The sequence below is a fragment of the Prosopis cineraria genome, unplaced genomic scaffold (assembly GCF_029017545.1).
Source record: "Prosopis cineraria cultivar Desert tree isolate PC_DT_omini unplaced genomic scaffold, ASM2901754v1 PC9, whole genome shotgun sequence".
In the NCBI taxonomy this organism is placed as follows: Eukaryota; Viridiplantae; Streptophyta; class Magnoliopsida; order Fabales; family Fabaceae; genus Prosopis; species Prosopis cineraria.
Window position 1 is genome coordinate 2,190,952 of NW_026555340.1, and position 19,734 is coordinate 2,210,685.

Genomic DNA, 19,734 nt, shown 5'->3' on the forward strand with positions numbered 1-19,734 from the left:
AAACTAATTATTCTGGACTTGATTGAACCAAATAAACTAGAAGATCCTATGTCATTATGCTTAAAAATAATGTAACACATTGTGAACCGATGCCTGTTAGTACAATTTAACCTTTAATAAATTAGTTACTGAAGAGCAAAACAACATTTCCAATTCCATGATTCAATTACTATTTTAATTTTTTACATGTAACCCTTTTAAATTTTAAATTACTTGCAATCTTTCATGGTGTATTTGGTTTGGAAGGAAATAGAAGAGAGGGGGGGGGGAGTTATTTATAAGTTCAATATATATAAAAAATTTGGACGCGTGGGGTTGAAAGCTTTTAATTAATTTTCCTAGCTCTTTTATCTTATAACATTTTCTCTTAATTAAAATTTTATGATCCCACTCATTCATTTATTTTAAATAAACTCATTAAAATCTTCCATCTTCTTTATTTCCCTCCGACCAATACAGGGAGTTAAGGTTTGGGCCATATGTAAATTAATCTCTACATGACATGTTATATTATGTCTGTGAAAAGAAATAATGAAATAATCAATCAAATAATAACATATATAAGATTGATTCCCAAAAACAAAAAAACATATATAAGATTTATCTACCCAAAGTGTAAGATATAATTATAGTGGCAGACCAACTTTCAAGTGAGGATGGGTTGATGCTTCTTCAATTTCTGAAAATACCATTTAATTAGTGATCAAATTTTTTGAAGAGGAGCATCCAATACTTTAAAATATTTCGCGTAATATTTTTTCTTTTTAAGTAATTACATTGAAGCAATTTCCCCCTTCTCATTGAGAGCAAATGGCTGTTAATTTGGGTAGTGTGGGACCCATGTTAATGTTTAGATGGCATCTGCATGGAAAATAAAAAAAAAAAAAGAACTTCTCTCTCTCTTCATCAACAACAAAACCCACATGCTTCTTGAACTTGTTCATCGTCTTCAGCCTGAATAGCAACGCCACCATTTGCAATAGAGAAAACATTATATTGTTCCCATGAACATAGGTGACATTATTTTCTTCGCCATGAACAAGATTAGTTGTTCATCGTCCATGTTCTCCGCTACATGTATCTACCTCGAAATCCTAATCCTTCTTCCCTAACGTCTTCACTATATCTTCTAGCACTTGCACTATATATATATATATATATATATATATCCATAGAGTTATAGAGAAGGAGAGATAGGGAAGACAAGCATAAAAGCTCATTTAAGAGATACTCCAATTCTTACAAGTATATATTGTCTATATACACAGCTAAATAACTTGGCACTAGCTGGCAGGAATTGTAACAACTTAACTGACGTGTACCAACTGATGAATAATAAAACTGATTCTACAAAAACTTATCTAATATAATATAACTAACTTTAATAATGATTGAATAAAGTATATGTCTTCCTAGTTCTTGAACTATACAGTACAATAGCAGAAGTAAACACAGTAATACTTTATGCGAAATCAAAAAAGAAACAAGCTTCCTAAATCGCACCTCGGCAATGAGCAGCCAAGGATGTCCTTCTAGACGTGTGGGCGTCTCTCTTTTCAATGGCTTTACCTTCGATCACGTCCATGGCACCAAGGTCGGTGACACTATCTTCAACAGTTTTGGCTGTTGAACTTCTTGCTTAACGTCACATGTGCAGGGGAATATCTCTCCCTATTTAACTCTATTTTATGAGACATAAAACAGAGATAAACCAAGTAAACCTATAAAAACAGCGAAAGAAGCTGCAAATATATCACATGTGCTGGGGAGTATGTCTTAACCGTATATGTTATAACTAGCAGAACATCCATGAAATTTAGTTTAATGGCGATATATAAGTCTTAAGTGTGCGAAGGGACTATGAAAACAGAAAATTTTCATTAATTCAAACAATAAAGAAAATAACATCAGGAATGAAAAGAAGAGAAGAATAACGAGAATGAAATAATGAAACCGTGTCTTCTCATTTTTGGAATCGCAAACCCTAGACTATCGTATAGCAACTCTGAAATGTTCAAGTTTGAATTCGTTGTTCTTGTTCTCTCACACTTGTCACACAAATGGGGCCCACAAGAAATGTAACGGATGTTTGGAAGATTTAGCATCAGGGTACTCGTTGCTCTGACTTAATTATTTAAAGGGCAAGAATGTTACGTGAAATAATTTAGAGTATTGAGTTTTTCTTCGAAAAAACTTTAGGAATAAAAATACACTTTTATCCTATTTAAAAATTATAAAATAATTATCAATACTTTATATTATAGACTGAATGGAGTATGAGTTCATGATCATTTAGTTGTTTGTAATTAGTTAAAAGTTAATAAAAATGATTTCAGTAAGATTATAAATTTTATAACATTTAAATATAATAATATAACATTCAAATATATTTTTATATAATAGTTATCAATACTTTTTTTAAAAAAAAAACTAAAAAATATTGCCCCTGCGCTGAGTTCATTAGGTCTGTCCACTACTATGAACATAATCAAAAGATGAAAAATATTATGGGTAACTAAACAATCAAATAACTAATCTACTTCAGAAAACATTGAGCAATAAAAAAATATATTTTTAACTTAAAAAATTAAGAGAATTTAATTAATTATATCAAAATTTAAAAATGAAATAAGAACTTGTATATATAGACAATCTGAAGTTCCAATGAGTTATATACAAATTAATCTTTCATTAAAGTAGATATAATATAAAATTCAAGAAATTGGTTCTATATAGACCTTACTTCCTTTACACATTAATTCGCTCCTCTACCTCCAAGACCCTCCATCATTTCTCAAGCCACAAATCCTACTCCAATGAGTTCCATTGTTTCTTCTTCTCAATCCCCAAATCCTTACATTCCCAACCACATTCCTGACCCCTTCTACGTTCGAATCCTCGATACCACCCTCCGCGACGGCGAGCAATCCGCTGGAGCTTCGATGAACTCGAAGCAGAAGCTGGAGATCGCACGGCAGCTCGCCAAGCTCGGTGTCGATGTCATTGATGCCGGGTTCCCTGCGTCTTCAAAAGACGACTTCCACGCTGTGAAGATCATAGCTCAGGAGGTCGGCAATGCCGTGGACGACGACGGGCACGTGCCGGTGATATCAGGAGCTTGTAGATGTACTGAGAATGATATTAGGAGTGCATGGGACGCAGTGAAGTATGCGAAGAGGCCAAGGATTCAGACGTTTATAGCGACCAGTGAGATTCATATGAAGTATAAGTTGAAGAAGACGAAAGAGGAGGTAGTTGAGACTGCTCGGAGAATGGTGAACTTTGCTCGGAGCTTGGGCTGCCATGATATAGGGTTTTGTGCTGAAGATGCTGCCAGGTTTAATTTTAATTTCTTCCTTCTGAATTATTTTGCTTTGTTAGTTATAATTTTTTAATCCAGCTTCGTCTAATTGTTTGACAAACTAGATCTTTGGCTGAAAGCTAATTAAGCTACAATACGCACCCATTCATGACTCGGGCTAGGGGTCTCTAATGTGCCAATTCTAATGCCTTTTGTAATGTCCCAACTTTTCAATTTCATTTTTTATTTTTCTTTGAATCATTGGCTTCTAAATAAAATAAGAAACATTTGGATATCTTGATGTCCCAAAATGATGAAGATTTGTATTTTTTATGATTTTTCAAAAATAAAAGGGTGTATTTGTGATATTTTTCTTTAAAAAATTATAAAAAATACAAATCTTCACCATTTTGGGATATCAAAATATCCAAATGTCTCTTATTTTATGTAGAAGCCAATGATCCAAAAAAAATGAAAAATGAAATTGGGAAGTTGGAACATTACAAGGGACATTAGATAAGGGCACATTAGAGACCCCTAGCCCTTCATGACTCAGGGTGCATCTTCTAGTAAAAGTAAATGTTCGTTCGGTTTCAAAGACCTGAAAGATCAAAACCAATAAAAGTGATCCCCCCCCCACCCCTTTCCTTCGTGAAACGCAAATACGTACAGAACCAATTAATTATAAAAGTGATTATAAAGAATATAGAGACAAGTAAAACCTAATCAATAACACGTAAAAAAATCATTTCTTTTTTTAAGTTCAAATTCGTGTACTCTTTATATAAATAAAGCTTCAAGAACAACATTCAATTTGTAATATTTTTTTAATATATCTATATTTATCTAGTATTAGTTGATCATTGTTGTATCTAATTGAAGATATATAGCCCTTCCATAGATATTTTCTACATTTAGATGGACTCGATTGAAACCAAAATTTGGTGATTAAGTGAATATACTTGGCATATTTTGTTGAGGGTGTAGCAGAACTTGAAAATGACATTAATTGAACATATTTTCCTGTCTATATATACCAAGATAAATATATTTTTTTATAAATTATGTAAAGTGTAGCCTGTAATAGATTTTGTATTATATATAATGATTGATTGATATTGATTCAACGAAGAACTAATGAATATTACTATAGCATATAACTTTAGTGCAGACGGAATCTTCAAAATATGAAGAGGAAGTCGTCGTAATCAGTAACAGATTAAGTGACAATGGATGCTCAATAATTATAATATTTAAAAAGTTGAGTTACGTTGTCACCAATAAAAAAAATGATATAACCTTTTTGTCTGTAACTATATGTATTGGGATTAACTTTAAAACTTACTTACGAGTCATAGAACGTCATTTTCCTTTTCGCCTTTGGTCTTTGCTAAGCTATATACGTTGTTTTTTCATGAAATTCACCAGCTCATATATAATCAAAAACAATTATTATTATTATAATATAAATCTATCTCCTCATCATTAGGATTGAATTGATCTCAACGTACACAGATCGAAGAGGGAGTTTCTTTATGAAATATTTGGACAAGTTATAAGAGCTGGGGCAACAACTGTGATCGTTGCAGACACTGTGGGCATAAGCATGCCAAGTGAGTATGGCAAATTGATTGCTGATATCAAAGCCAATACGCCTGGGATTCAAAATGCTATTATTGCTTCGCATTGCCACAATGATCTTGGCCTCGCCACTGCTAACACCATAGAGGTATATATATCAAAATAAGATTTTGTAAAAAGGTTAAAGTGCATTTTTATCCCACAACTATCAACTAAATTTACATGTGATAAAATTTCTCCTTTTAAGATTTTGAAATGGTGCACTAGACAACTTATCATTAAAAAAAATTAATTTTGACGGTTAGGTAAAAAAATTATAGACAATGACTTATAAAATTAAATTACAAATAAATACCCTATAAGAAAATTAATATCAATTGATGGTACTTAATTGGTACTCCCTCCAATATAGGGTATCTTCTAAAAATTTTATTTGGTCCAAGATATAGGACATTAGGTAATTTTTATAATTATTTTTTCAACTACCCCTACTTCATTTATTACTCTTTTTTAAAAAAAATGATAAATTAAAATTTTAATTATCATTATCAAAGTATTTATATAGGGTATTTAATGAGGGTAAAATTGAAAAGATATAATTTTTTAAGAAATTAAAGTTTTAATTAATATTTTTTAAAAATCATGAATTGGTACCAATACCCTATATATTGGTCCAAAAGGAGTATTGATTTTCATATGGGGTATTTATATGTAATTTTTGGATCCTTTTCTTCCATTTCTAAGTTAATTAACCTTCAAAACTAACTTTTTTAATGACAAGGTATTAAATGAACAATTTTCAAAAGTTGAAAAGAAAAACTGCACCACATATATAAGTTTAGGATACTTGATGCTTTTGAGCGAATAATTGAGGAGCAAATTGCCGTTTAACGCTTCTCTAAAATGGTATATATAAAAGAGAATTTTGGGAGATTTGTTTTCGTTTGAATATAATTATAACAGATAAAAGACTTCTATTTGATGCATTAATTTCATTATTTCGATTATACCCTTTATTAAATTGAGAGTAGTAGTTAAAATTCCTAAAAAATAAGGCAAAAGTTCAAACAATATTTAATTTGGTTCATTTGTGAAAAAAATTCAATTAATTTGCGACATATTTACTTGTTCATGCATGTGACAAATAAATTGACAATGCGCCACGTCATGAATGGCAAAAGATCAATTCATGCATGATGACAGATTTATTTAACCACACCCAACAAAAACTTGAACTTAATATATAATATTGGTTGTTTTCAGGGTGTATGTAGCGGTGCAAGGCAATTGGAAGTAACAATAAATGGGATTGGTGAAAGGGCTGGTAATGCATCTTTAGAAGAGGTAAATATAATTATGTAAATCATCATCTTCTATTAACATAATCATATATTCAAGAATACTCAATATATAATGGTTTTATCAACATTATTTAGGTTGTCCCTTTACACGTTGATAGAGCACATGATCACAATATATTGTTCAAATTTAACTTAATTGAAAGACTAAATAACAAGGGCAAAAAATTTTGACCATTCAACAATGATAAAAGCTCCAATAAATTAATTAGATGTCTCTTGAATCTTTGTGACATTTCACAACCTTCCTTTTTATTTTTTTAAAATTGGAATAAATTTCCCTAAAAGATAAAAAAGGTTTAACAGTAATTTGATACCTAAACTTAACTCTAGGATTATCTCAAACCCTAAACTCATTTTTTATATAATATTCTCCCTTAACTTTTGAAAATAATGTAATGTAACTCTTACTATTAATAAAAATGAACTCTGACTATAGTTAATTGACCAAAAAATGATAAAAAAATAACATTAAAAATTACATAAAAGAACATAGAAATTTAATTTTTTGAGTCCTTAATTATAATTTTTGGTCATTTTTTATAATTTTTTTGATCCTTCACTATAATATAATTTTCTTAATCATCTAATAATCAAAATTAACTTTTGCCAATGATAAGATTACATTGAACTATTTTTAAAAGTTGAAGACATTGCATACAAAATGAGTTTAGGGTCTCAAATACTCATAGAACTATAATTTAGAAGCTAAATTTTCCTTTAACCCAATAAAAAAATAAATTGCATAATTAAGAGTTCCAAAAATGTATAGGTCTTCATTTCTATATATAGTGGTCCAAATCTGTGCCTAATTAATTAATTCCCTTTTCTCTTAAGGTTGTGATGATCTTGAAATGCGGTGCGCATCATGTGCTTGGCGGACTCTATACAAGGATAAACACACGACAAATATTTAGGACCAGCAAAATGGTTTGATATTTAAAATATAGTTTTGATTTTTGTTCTCTCTTTTATTAATTGATCTTATTATAATACGCCGTACTGATTTTCATGTTATTTTTCAATAGGTTGAAGAGTATACTGGTTTGCATGTTCAGTCAAACAAGGCAATTGTAGGGGCCAATGCGTTTTCTCATGAAAGTGGGATTCACCAGGTTGGTCTAAAAACTATTTTGCCACTGTACATTAGAATTATACGTTTAGATAACTTTTCATGAAGGATAATATGATCAAATGAAATATCTAAAAATAAATAAGCTCGGGTTAGAGTATTATTAGACCTGAGCATTGCAAACTTATCTACCTTATAAACCCACACTAAGGTAGGACTATTAGCAGTGACGAATCTAGATTCACCTACATTAATTTTTTTTTGTTGGGAGTTTTTTTTTGGGGGGGGGGAATTTAAAACCATCAAGAATATGGGAGGACAAAACTAAATTTTACATTTTCTGCAAAACACATTATTTTAAAAAAAATAGTGGAGAGCACCCCCTTGCCCCGGCCCCTTGCATTCCTCAATGACTACTAGAGACTTTTATATATATAGTGCATAGAAGATATACAGATGAGAGAACGAGATGGGGAGTAGAACGAATATTATGAAGAGGTATGTTTATAGTGCGGGAGACAGTCATAGAAAAGTAAATTCCAATTGACATAAATTTGTCTCATAAATTGAGATGGAATGTTCAATATTAATGCAGTTATGAAGAGAAAAACTTCTTGAATTGATTCAATCAGGAATTAATTCCTAATTTCTGGTCAACTCTCATTAAACCTGAATAAATGGAATTATTACTAATCAATATGATATATTATATCGATTCCCATTAAGGGCATATATGTAATTTCAAGATTTCCCACTCATGCTTAATAGGATTACCATTATGCGCTCACTACATCTCTCTTGCTTTATACTTGGTGCTTTCCTGTGATCGTGTGGGCATGACATCCTCAATTTGGATGTTTTGATACTAGAAATCTTATATAACAGGATCAACACACAAAGACATTCATTTATGTACCTGCATTGCAATTATAAGTTTCTCAAATACCCAAAGATTACCTATACACATTACTCATGGCATGTCTAACCCCTCTCTAATTAATTATCTTTAATTGAGAGTTTCTTCTCATATACTTAGTACTTGCACTTAGAAGTTATTCACATAACCTATAAGGAACATGCCTTAGATACTAGCACAAATGTGTACTTAAGAGTCATTGGATATCAATTAAGTGTTGACCCATTATATTGAATCACTCATGATCATGGGGTACATATAGCACTTGGACCAGAATTCCATGAATCATACCACTCATGATGACGTCATTAGTTAGGAATTTTTTGTCTCGCTATACAAGTATCATGGATTGTGGCTATCCATGATTTGATCCAAATTTTAGATTTTAGATCTCATCTTGATATTACTTCTTGAGACGACATGTGTTATGTTTTCTTCTCAACTATTTCACCATTCTCTTTAAGTTGGGGGCCTGGTGATCACATTATTTACCAGTTCCTTTGCCTCTTATAAGCATAGAAGGCAGTTTTACTCTTGAGAGAGTTAACGTCTCGAACATGTACGACACATTAAATATTGTACAACATTGCATATGTGTGTTAAGCGTATGTATAATTTTATTCATGAGATAAGTTCAATACATTATATTTTACACATACCCAAAGTATTCACATGTTTCACAAATAGATCTTAATACGTTTTATGTTTGCATTGATGAATTAAACGAAAATCAAGAAATAAATGAGTTGCATGCAACTAGAGAAGAAATACACTATTTTATGGTAAAATGTGTGGCTCCTACTGTGTTTTATGTTTGCATTGATGGGGTAAGTCTTGGAAAACGCCGCCTAAGATATTTCGCTTAAAATTATTACTTTTACACATTGTGGAATAAAAGGAAATGCCACCTAAGCAATCTTATTTTGAATTATTTTTATAGACAAGGTGAAATCCTGTGTTTCCTTTCTTGAGAAATGCCACTTAAGGTATTTTATTTCAAATTTTTTTATAATAATCATAATTAATAATTAAATAAAAAATATACCATAAGAATAGGTACCTAAAGGTTTACAATTTTTTGATATATAATTATTACCAATTATTTTTAATTTCATAGTCAGTAATATTTAGATATATAATTATTATTATATTTGTTAGGTGGCATTTTGTTTATTGAAATTCTACTTAATTTTTCAGTAACAATAAGTTATGGCATTTCATGTAAAAAATGTCACCTCTTGTTATTTTCATAAAATTATGAATAAAAAATAATTGATATGTGGTGGCATTTGAAATAAAAAATTGCACCCAAGGACTTTCAGCTTCAATTTTAGTAGTGTTTTATTTTTTATTGCTATAAAATACTGTTATTAAATTCTATTTTTGTAATAGTGAATTATTATAATTAATTTATATTATAAGGATTGAATTTTATTAGGTTAAAATTTAAAAGTTGAGTTATGATTGAGTCCAATATAAAAGTATCAAATGATTAATTTTCTTTAGTTTTATTTTCTTGTTAAAACGTTAGATTGTGTTGATTTACCACATGAACTACAGAAAAGTTGTGATTGGGCATTTTTCCTTTTCTCTGTGTCTGCATAGGAATTGTTTGGAGTTTTCTTCGTTTTCGTTAAGTGCATGTGTGACGGAGATTGGAGGGGTGAGGTCTTCGAGGTCTCTTGGCTTAAGAACTAGGGGAAGAGAAAACTCTCTCTCACCTTGATATAAAAAAATTGGATCAAAAAGTAAAAATATAATGAACTTTTTTTTCAAGAGTATTCAGTATTCTTAAATGAAGATGGTATAAAAGTACTCATAACTTTAATTTAACAAGTACAACCATCCTAAAATCATTAAGTCGACCGTTTAACTGTCATGTAAGCATACAGTTGACTAATTTTACTGATGTGGAGTGAGTAAGTTGACCAAGCTTATCCTTGCTGGCATTTATCTTGATGACTCACTTTCTCTTCTTCCCTCTGCCTGCACTTCTACTTGCCCTCTCCCTAAACCACAGCTCTGACGCCCTCTCTCTTGAAATCAAGTTGTGTAGCTTATAAGGCGATTCCAATTTCCCTTCTCGCAGCAAGTAGAACTTGGATCTCTCTCTTGAATCCAGGAGATGATGACCTATATTCCAAAATGAGTTCGTCTCATTGATTTCCTTTTCATTCTTTCTCTAGAAAAATTTAAGTGTTTTGGGGAATTCATTAATTTCTCACCGAAATTAGATTCCAGTCTCGTTACTTGGTTTGAATTCTAACAATTAATAGTGTTTTATTATTTTGTGTCTCAGTTTAGAAATGACTAGAATTTATAGAAGCTTGAGCGTTTTGGTTTGAGGCTTAGTAGGAAGAGGATTGCGATTTCAGACAATGTAGAAGCTTCTTCACTCGTTTTTTTTCCCCCCTCTTTTTCTCCGCTCAATCTAAGTAGGTTTCTTTTTCTTTCTTTCATTTGCTTTTTCGGGTTTCAACTTCTTGCTTCATCCTTTTGGTTAGATTTTCAAGTGGATTCTGCTTTTGGGATTAAAGTTATGAGTTTTCAATCTAGCTTCAAGATATGCTTGCCGAAATCAAGGTGCTTCCCTTTGATAAATTCGATGGCTCCGGGCTTCGTAGTAATTTAGGGTACACTAAGAGACACGTGGCAGTGATTGTGAAGGAAAAGTTCATGGGTATTTTTGCATTGTCCTTCACTTTAGAATATTAGATGCTCCTAAAAAAAAGTTCTTGGATATTTTTTGCTCTCCAACCCAAAAAATTATATTATTATTTTATTCTCAATAATGTCTCATAGGATTGACTTTAACAAACTCTCCCTTGCTAGCATAGATACATTCATGTCATACAATAATTTATATGCATGTAGTTTTGGTCTCACAACACAATTATCAAACACAAAAGAGTGAGTGGCACTTAAATCAAACATATCAATTTCTTGATCAAGAAGTAGTGTTTTAGCTCTAATCAAATTAGAAGACACATCAGAATCCTCCTATGTCATGACAAACACATGTCTAGCTAGGGATTGTAGACCTCTACTTTGGTGCACTTGACTTGCCCTCATCACAATACTGTGCAATGTATCCTATCTTGCCACATTTGTAACAAACCTAACACTTCCATGTGTGGTGCCTCTCACATTTTGGGCACAATGTGGTTCTGATAGTGCTAAGAGTAGAAGTAGGTATAAATAAAGCTTGAAGTGAAGTTTAGGGGCCCCAACATTGTTCCTTAGCCTACCACTCTTCTAAAACGAATCTTGAGATTGAGACTCCTTTCCTAAAGTTTCCCTTGTTCTTATTGTAGCTCCCAAAGCTTCATGAGTTATAGCCTAACTTCTTATCAATCCTACAAGTATGGCTCATAAATGATGAGAATCTTCCTTGGTTATTCCTTCTCTTAGCTTGCAGGTCTCTTCCCCTTCTATCCATGTTCTTCAGTTTGCTGCATGTCTCATCAAAAGATTCTAATGGAGCTAGCTTTTGGTGGTAATCGGATCAAGCCTTCTCAAGTAGTCTCTCCACTTTCCATGGACTATCATTCATCTTGTGGAGATAGGTGGAATGTTTTGCTAGCTTGATGAATTATTAACAAATTCTTCTTCATCCATGGTCCCTTGCTCGAGGTCATGACACTTCTCTTCTTTCCCGCCTCTAAAGGTGGTCGGGAAGTAATGGTTGAAAATCTTTACTTGAATTCCTCCCAATTTAGTGGGGGACCCCTAAGACAATCTTGAACTCTCCCACTATTGTTTGGCCACATCAACCAGCACCACTGAGGTCAAGAGAACTCTCTTCTCAAAGAAGCAAGTAATGACAAAGAACATGGTCTTTAAGTAGTCCACCAACTTCTCCACCTCCCTTGCTCTTGTGTCAAAGCTTGATGGAGAAGCTCTTCCAAACTTTGTCAATGGACACCTCAGTATTGATGCATTGAGTGCCATTGCCCTTGGCTCCCTCTGACATACTTGGAGTCCCCAAACAATCCTCCATATCATTATCCACACTTTTGTTTTTGGAATGATTCTCCATGTTAGGGTTCCCGTGACTTTCCTCTTGTCTTCTATTTCTCAACTCTACCTTGTGCCTTTGCACAATATCATTGATTTGAATGACCATATCCCTTAGTTCCTTAGGATTCATTGTCTTCAGGAGGTTATGACGGTGGGTTGTTAGCTATGGCGGCTTTCTTCCCTCTGCCTATTCTCCCCTCCTAAAGACATATAGAAGTAACTACAAAAGAAGGTACATATAATGTTAGATTAGAAACTATATAAAAGGGGAAGTAAATATGTAGTGAATATACATATTTCCAACATTTACATGCTCAATGTACCAAACAAAAACAAGAAGAAGATCAAATCTCAAAGCTCAAGAATCTAATACCAAAATATAATGTCTCCTAACATTAACACACCCTTAATCATAATTACCACAATCCCTACCTTGTTGATAATCTGAGCTATATAAGTCTCTGTGTCATTGATGTTTGATTTAGGTGATTTAAGCACTCACACATAGCTTATTTGATAATCTAGATAATAACAAAGGTTTTATTTTAAAACAATATCATATCACAAAGTTGGACACCCATAATCCAAACAACCTCTTTTCACATGTAACTAACATCCAAGGTGTCCGAACTCATTGTCATAAGCTACAAATTCACAACAAGCTTTGAACCATACTCAATGGATTCCAATAAATATGTTCAACTAATCACTTTTAACAAGAACACTTTAAATCACAGTTTGACTATCGAAACCCTAATATTTCATCAAAAGGAGCATGCAACATCATTTCAACATAAACAAAATTCATGGCTCCCAAGCTAACATAAACAACTTAATCCATAAAATCAACACTTGCATTCGTATGACATCCATGATACTTTTTTTTTTCACCCTCCAATATCGAATGTAAAATTTATAGCAAAAGTCAAGCTATTGATAAAATACAAGCAATGAAACTCATGCTTTAAACGAAATTGGACCCACATATATAATTTTGAACAAGTATTAATTTGTTAGGCAACCAATTTGACATTAAGGTAGAACTTGGATTTAGATGTTAAATTTAAAATCTTGGGTTTCAAATCTGTTTATTTAAAATGCTTTGTTTGAATAGTTTAAAAAGTTTCAAATGACAAGAGAGATGAATTAATATTTAAAATGAAAATGAAAAATTAAAAAAGATGAGTTTATTTTTATTTTTAATTGACAAGATATGATAAAAAGATATGAGAATTATAAAGGTATTGATAGTGAAAATGTGAAGTAAATAAAATATTTGAGTGATTAGAATTTCAAGTGACTAGGATGTAAAGGAAATTTGAAATTACAAAGGAATTAGAATTAGAATTTCAAATAGATTTCAAATCTAAATCCATAAATTTTTGTGTATCTAAGTGAGAGATTTAGTTCAAATGCAAATCTAAATCCAAATCCCCATTAATCCAAATACACCATAGTTGTAGTTTACTCTCATAATTTGTTGACATTGAGAGTGTGGGAGGGAGAGGGGGAGAGCGTGAATGAGAGTTGTTCTCTTCATCATTCATGAATATTCTTGGATGCTTAAACTCCATGATACTTTGAGATTTAGTTATTCATTAAATTCTTAAATTATGCTAATGAACTGATTGATTTTTCCTTTCGAAGCCTGATTGATGAACTGAATGATTAGTTACTCAATTCAATTATTACTTTTCTACCAAAAATAAACAAATCTTACATTTATCTGTTTTGTAGGATGGAATGCTAAAATACAAAGGTACTTATGAAATTATATGTCCTGAGGATATTGGCTTTGAAAGATCCGATGCAGATGGAATTGTACTGGGGAAGCTTAGGTGTGCATTTTTCTTCAGTTTCCTACCTTTTTATTATATATATCTTGTTTGAATAATTCATTTTTTTCTTATTTAATTTTGATATTTTTATTTCTATCATTTTATTTCAATATATACCTGCCTTCCTTTATGGGGGTGCTAGTAATTTCTTAGGTAGACGTTATACATTTTGAAATATATCTTAAAAAAAGCTAAATTTTATTTTCAATCGATAAAATGTTTTGAAATCAATATTTGCCTGTTGTCTTAGGTACCATATCAAGGAATTTAAGTCAATATTGCAGTTTGAAAATGAACATCAATAATTTGATTTTTGAATTTTGTTATTGATCATCTATAAATTTGCTCTCTCCGGTCCCATTTTAAGATAGAGAGAAGGAATTTTTTTTTTTGGATAAATAGAGAGAAGGATCTTTAATCCTAATTATAAATTTGTCTTTTTACCCCGTTAATGCTTGGTTTAGATAAAGGGAAACGTGAGAAGAAAATAGAGAGGAGAAAAAATCAGGAGGAGAAATTTCTAAAATTAGTATTTATTTTATTATTTTAAAGAATTTTCCCTTCCAATTTTATTTTTTCTTTATTTTTTTCTCATCTAAATGTTGAGATCGAGAGAGTTACCTTATTAACATTTATATTTAATAAAGATAAAATTAAAAACTTATTAAATTTTTGGAGAAAGTAAATGAATTTTATTTTTTTTATTTTGGGACAAAATATGTTAAAAATGACTTATAATAAAATAGAAGAAAGTATATAGTATAAAAAATACGTGACAAAAAAAAAAATCAGGTGGATCTCCATTTCATATCTCAAGCCCAAACTCCAGTTTTTCTCAAACTCATCCAAAAGCTTAGACAAATGTTGACTTATTCAATATACACAGTTAATACTGTCAAATAGTTATTGTGAAATTAATGTGCTTTCTCATTTAATTATCATCACTTAACATTTACATTTATTCTTCATTCGTTGCAGTGGACGCCATGGGTTGAGAAAGCGACTTGAAGAGGTCAAAATGTCTATGCAAACATTATATATATACATATATCATACTGTCTCACTCAAGTATATTGATCTCTATTGTTTCAGTTGGGTTACGAGCTTGAAGATGAACGAATTGATGCCATATTTTGGAGTTTTAAAGCATTGGCTGAGCAGAAAAAGGTAAATAATAGCAACGTGATCTAAGGTTCTTTCCTGCGTATAACAATGCCTGGGAAATATTGTTGCATATATTAGAAGACACATATTAATGATTTAATTTTCAGTCCAAGAAAGATTTAAAAAAATGACAGTTAGGTCTCAAGAGACAAAATTAACAATAGTTAGTTTTTTAAAAAAAATTTAAAAAATAAGTTGTAAATATTAATTCAAACAATTACAAATAAATCCCAACACATGAGAGTGACATTTGAAACTTACATGCCTTATTTTCAATTAAAATTTTTGAATCCTCAATTGTTTCAATTGACATTTCAACTTATTTTTCAAAAATTTTGTTGGGAACTTAATTAATTGTCATTAATCATAGCTTTTGAGATCTTGTAACACCCTCAAATTTACAAATTAATTTTTCACAAATTATTAATTCAATAAATCATTTTTTTTCATTGAACCCTTATCATACTCTTATCATGGTAGAAATTGACAATATACCACAGGTCTTAAAATATCTCAAAAAAAAACAATTAGAACCATGAGGGACAAATAGGATCCTCATGACATGATATTTAAATCAGGTCATGAATCAAGAGGGATAAACATAACCCTCTTGATCATATAAATGCATTTAATAAAAAGGATTAGAGTTTACATGTTGTCAAAATAAAAAATGTCCTAGGTTGGCACAAGATACATTGCATAATACAAAATGAGAGGCAATGTAAAAGATGGTATCTCATACACCAAAGTTACGCCTCTAGTGCTTTCTCGGCTGGACTCGCTCTTGTAAAAATGTTAACCACGGGGAATGAGACTTAAAAGTCTCAGTAACCAAAAATTAATATGTAATGATGCATGCAGATGTAACTAATCATGCGATTGCTAAGTGGGCACACAAAACATTTAACCGAATAATATTTTCAAACAAACCGAACAAGTATTTAATTGCATGACTGCGCCTTATATCCTCCTTTCGCCATGCTCGGACGCCAAATCACCCGGCCAAAGGTGAGTTGGACTAAGCGACACGCCACTCATTGGGTCCAATGAGGGCTTACCACGTGGTAATAATTAACCGAATAAAAATTCCCATTAACATCATATATTAAAATACCTTGACAAGTCATGCATCATTCAAATATCTAAACAGAAATATATTCGAAAAATAATATCTCATCATGATAAATAAAAATAAATTTTTAACCCACTTGGCAATGATTTCAAACAAGTATATAACAGTATTTATTTTTAATAATTCATAAATTTTCCAAACAATAAGATAACACATAACCATTCACAAACACACTCATCACAACACATTAATAATGGTTACCTTGTGTCTTGAATAACAAGTTCCCTTTCACAACAACTCTTTCACCACTATCTTTGTCAATATAATCTACATAATTATTTCACAATACTATATATTAATTTTACATTAAAATTAATAAATAACTCTAAATTAAAGAGTTAGAAAGTCTTAGGTCTAAAATCCATATTAACACTAATTTAAGATTTATACCTCATTTAACTTCCCAAATTCTTTTTCTAAAATTCTCATACCTTAATAAATCATATTTAAGCCTCAAATCACCTTTCTATAACCTCAAAAATATCTATTCATACTTAAATAAATATCTAATAATCAGAGGTTCATCCCTACATCTCAGATTTCACATAAATTCAATCATATAGATCTAGATTTTAACTCAAAAATTCTTAAACATGAGTTTCAATCTCAAGAAAATATTCTATAATATTTATTATATCCCTAAGAGCTTAAACCTATATTTTTAATCCATCATATCATCAGATTAACTATCCTATAGAAAAATCCTAATCAGAATATTTGCTCTATTTTACAAAATAATCATATCACTAGAAAGCAAATACTATTTAGAAAATAATTATAAAATTAATTTTGTAATTAAATAATTTTTTAAATGCTAATCTAAACAGGAAAGTTGGAGTATACCTGAAGAAAAAGAAAATAATCCCCCCTTGCGAGAAAACGCCAAGCAATGTGAGAGGAAGAGAGAAAAATAATATAAAAATGAGATTGTGGATCCTAAAATTATATTAAAAAAACTATAGGTTTGAATTTAATTATTCAAACCTTTGGGCCATTACTTGTAATTTTCACAAATTGCATCTTGAGTCCTTAGTTGCAATTTTCATAAATTACAATAAAAATTTCTTCATGCTTTCTCCACAATGCGCCTCCTCCTTTTATACATGAGGAGGCGCCTTTCATTTCTACATCTAACCGATGTGGGACTAAACCCCCCCTTTTTTTTTACTTTCTTTTCTTTTCTTTTTTTTTTAACTCACACACACATAATTTTTTTTTAAATCTTAAAATTATATCTTAACAAAATATTTCTTATATAATTTTAAACCTAAGTTTTTAATTCATAATTAAATGCCTAACCATATTATTATTTTCAAATAACCTCAAATAATATAAATTCCTATTATTATCATCAATTTTTTTAATAAAACTTAAATTTCATAAATTTTTTTATCTAAAAATTAGGATGTTACAGATCTAACTATTATATTTTATTACTTTGGTCTCCAGCCAATATAAGGATAATAAGCATATATACATTAAAATTATATTAGATCCCATTAAAGTTATCCTTCCTCTTATTATTCATATTTGAAGCAAAATCATTTCACTTAGATTTTAGATTCTCATCACAAGTCATTATATTGAAAACCATAAAATCAATATCGGAAGTGATACCAACTTATAAATGGGATATCCCATTTCATTTATGGCACTTTTCAATTATTAAAAAACAAAGGCTCTTTTCTAACAAAAGATACAACCTTTGATCCTTTAATTTTACAAAAAAGTCTCATTTTAAACATTTAATTTTATAAAATATTTTTTTGATCTTTTAATTATATCACTGTTAGTTTCATTAAAAAAAAGGTGACATTTAAATATTGAATAACATTCTAAAATTTTGATATGTTAAATTTAATTTTTAAAATAGCAACGATTGACAAGTTGCCATTTACCTAAGTGAACTTATAAACTACTTGTAGTAAGTAAATATCACACTATAGAGGATACCTACTCAAGCTTTTCCTATAGGAGATACCTACAGGAGCTTTTCAACCAGAAAATGTTCTAATAGGTTTTTCCTACAATTATTATATATATAAAAAATATTTACTTTCAAAACATTTACAAAACACTCCAAGAACATGAAAAGAAAGGCTTCAAAAAACGTCTTTTGTAGTAGGTACTATATATTGGTAAAAAAAAAAAAAGGGAAGAATTATGTTGAAGTTTCAATGTGTTGTAAATTACTTTATGTAAATTGTTAATGAATTTCATAATAATTAATTTTTTAATATAGGACTTGTATGTACCTTTTTTAAAAAACAAAAAGGTAGGTGCTGCACATTTGTGACTAGGATTCTCCTGGTCATGAGACAGAATGGACGACCTTATAAAAAGATATGTGGGATCTACAGTAACTATTAGTTGACTATCCCTTAAATGGACTCTAGAAGAAGTTTAAAAAACAAAAAAAGAAATTGTGTGCTACACTTCTGCGAGACGCACATGCCAAGAGTGAGTCCTTTGTCTATTTTTCCAATCACTTCAGCTACAGTAACATAATTAATTTTTTTTTGGGCCAAAAGTAATATAATTAATTACTCACACCTTTCTCTTTTTTCTTTCCTCTACCACGAGAATGGATCTAATTTGTTTTTTTTTTTTTCTTGATATGTCCTAACTGATCTATGCATGCTTTCTTTTCTATTTGCTGAAAATCATTTTTCTTCTAACTAGCTTGCTTTAATGCCTTTTGTTATCAGAGAGTTTCTGATGCTGAACTCAAAGCATTTGTATCAAATGGAGTTTTTCAGACAGAGCATTAGAGAAACAGCAATGCAAATCAAACATTTTGTTATGGAGAATTTGTACTGAATTATTTCTTTGTGGTTGTCTAAAGTGTGTTGTTCTTCTACTTACATATAGACTAATGGTGGATGTTATTTATTTACAATAACACTAGTTTTTGAATGAGTTATATTATAAATGAAGTTAACCTCACAATTTATTGTCACTACAAAAAAAAAAATATTAACTTTAAATTAAATTATAATTAAAAAAGTCATTACTAATAGCCACACTTTTAATGAAGATCAATCAAGTTGTTGATGAAAGTGTGACTGTTAATAAAACAAGAAAATATTATTATTGAAAGTATCTTTTTGCAATGACAAAGAAAGTCACTAGTTGTTAAAAGATATGGTATTAGCAGCAACATTATAAAATCACCATTAAATATCAAATCAATAAACAACGACTTTATAGTTGCTGCTAAATGTCATAACTCAAGTGACAACTCTTGATCATTGTAGAAGAATTTCAACAATGACATCAATGGATCGCCACTTAGTGTTTGATTTTAGTAGCAACATTGAAGAGTCGCTCCTAAATTTAATACAATCAGCCC

At 30.5% G+C, this 19,734-nt stretch overlaps 1 protein-coding gene across 1 annotated transcript; it reads left to right on the top strand.

The window, feature by feature from the left end:
- The first annotated feature begins 2,816 nt into the window (after positions 1–2,816).
- Positions 2,817–19,153, top strand: LOC129320378 (2-isopropylmalate synthase 1, chloroplastic-like). The gene is made up of 9 exons (XM_054965804.1): positions 2,817–3,337; positions 4,817–5,030; positions 6,146–6,226; positions 7,078–7,170; positions 7,269–7,355; positions 13,986–14,086; positions 15,065–15,098; positions 15,179–15,253; positions 19,091–19,153. The coding sequence occupies exons 1-9, from the start codon at positions 2,817–2,819 to the stop codon at positions 19,151–19,153; spliced, it is 1,269 nt and encodes a 422-aa protein (XP_054821779.1).
- The last annotated feature ends 581 nt before the right edge of the window (positions 19,154–19,734 follow it).

What these genes read in the sequence shown, in the direction of transcription:
- LOC129320378 (XM_054965804.1), top strand. Translation starts at nt 2,817, where the DNA reads ATGAGTTCCATTGTTTCTTCTTCTCAATCCCCAAATCCTTACATTCCC. An exon ending in GTAATGCATCTTTAGAAGAG is followed by an intron (nt 6,227 to 7,077) that starts GTAAATATAATT and finishes TTTTCTCTTAAG; the next exon opens with GTTGTGATGATCTTGAAATG. An exon ending in ATTGTACTGGGGAAGCTTAG is followed by an intron (nt 14,087 to 15,064) that starts GTGTGCATTTTT and finishes CATTCGTTGCAG; the next exon opens with TGGACGCCATGGGTTGAGAA.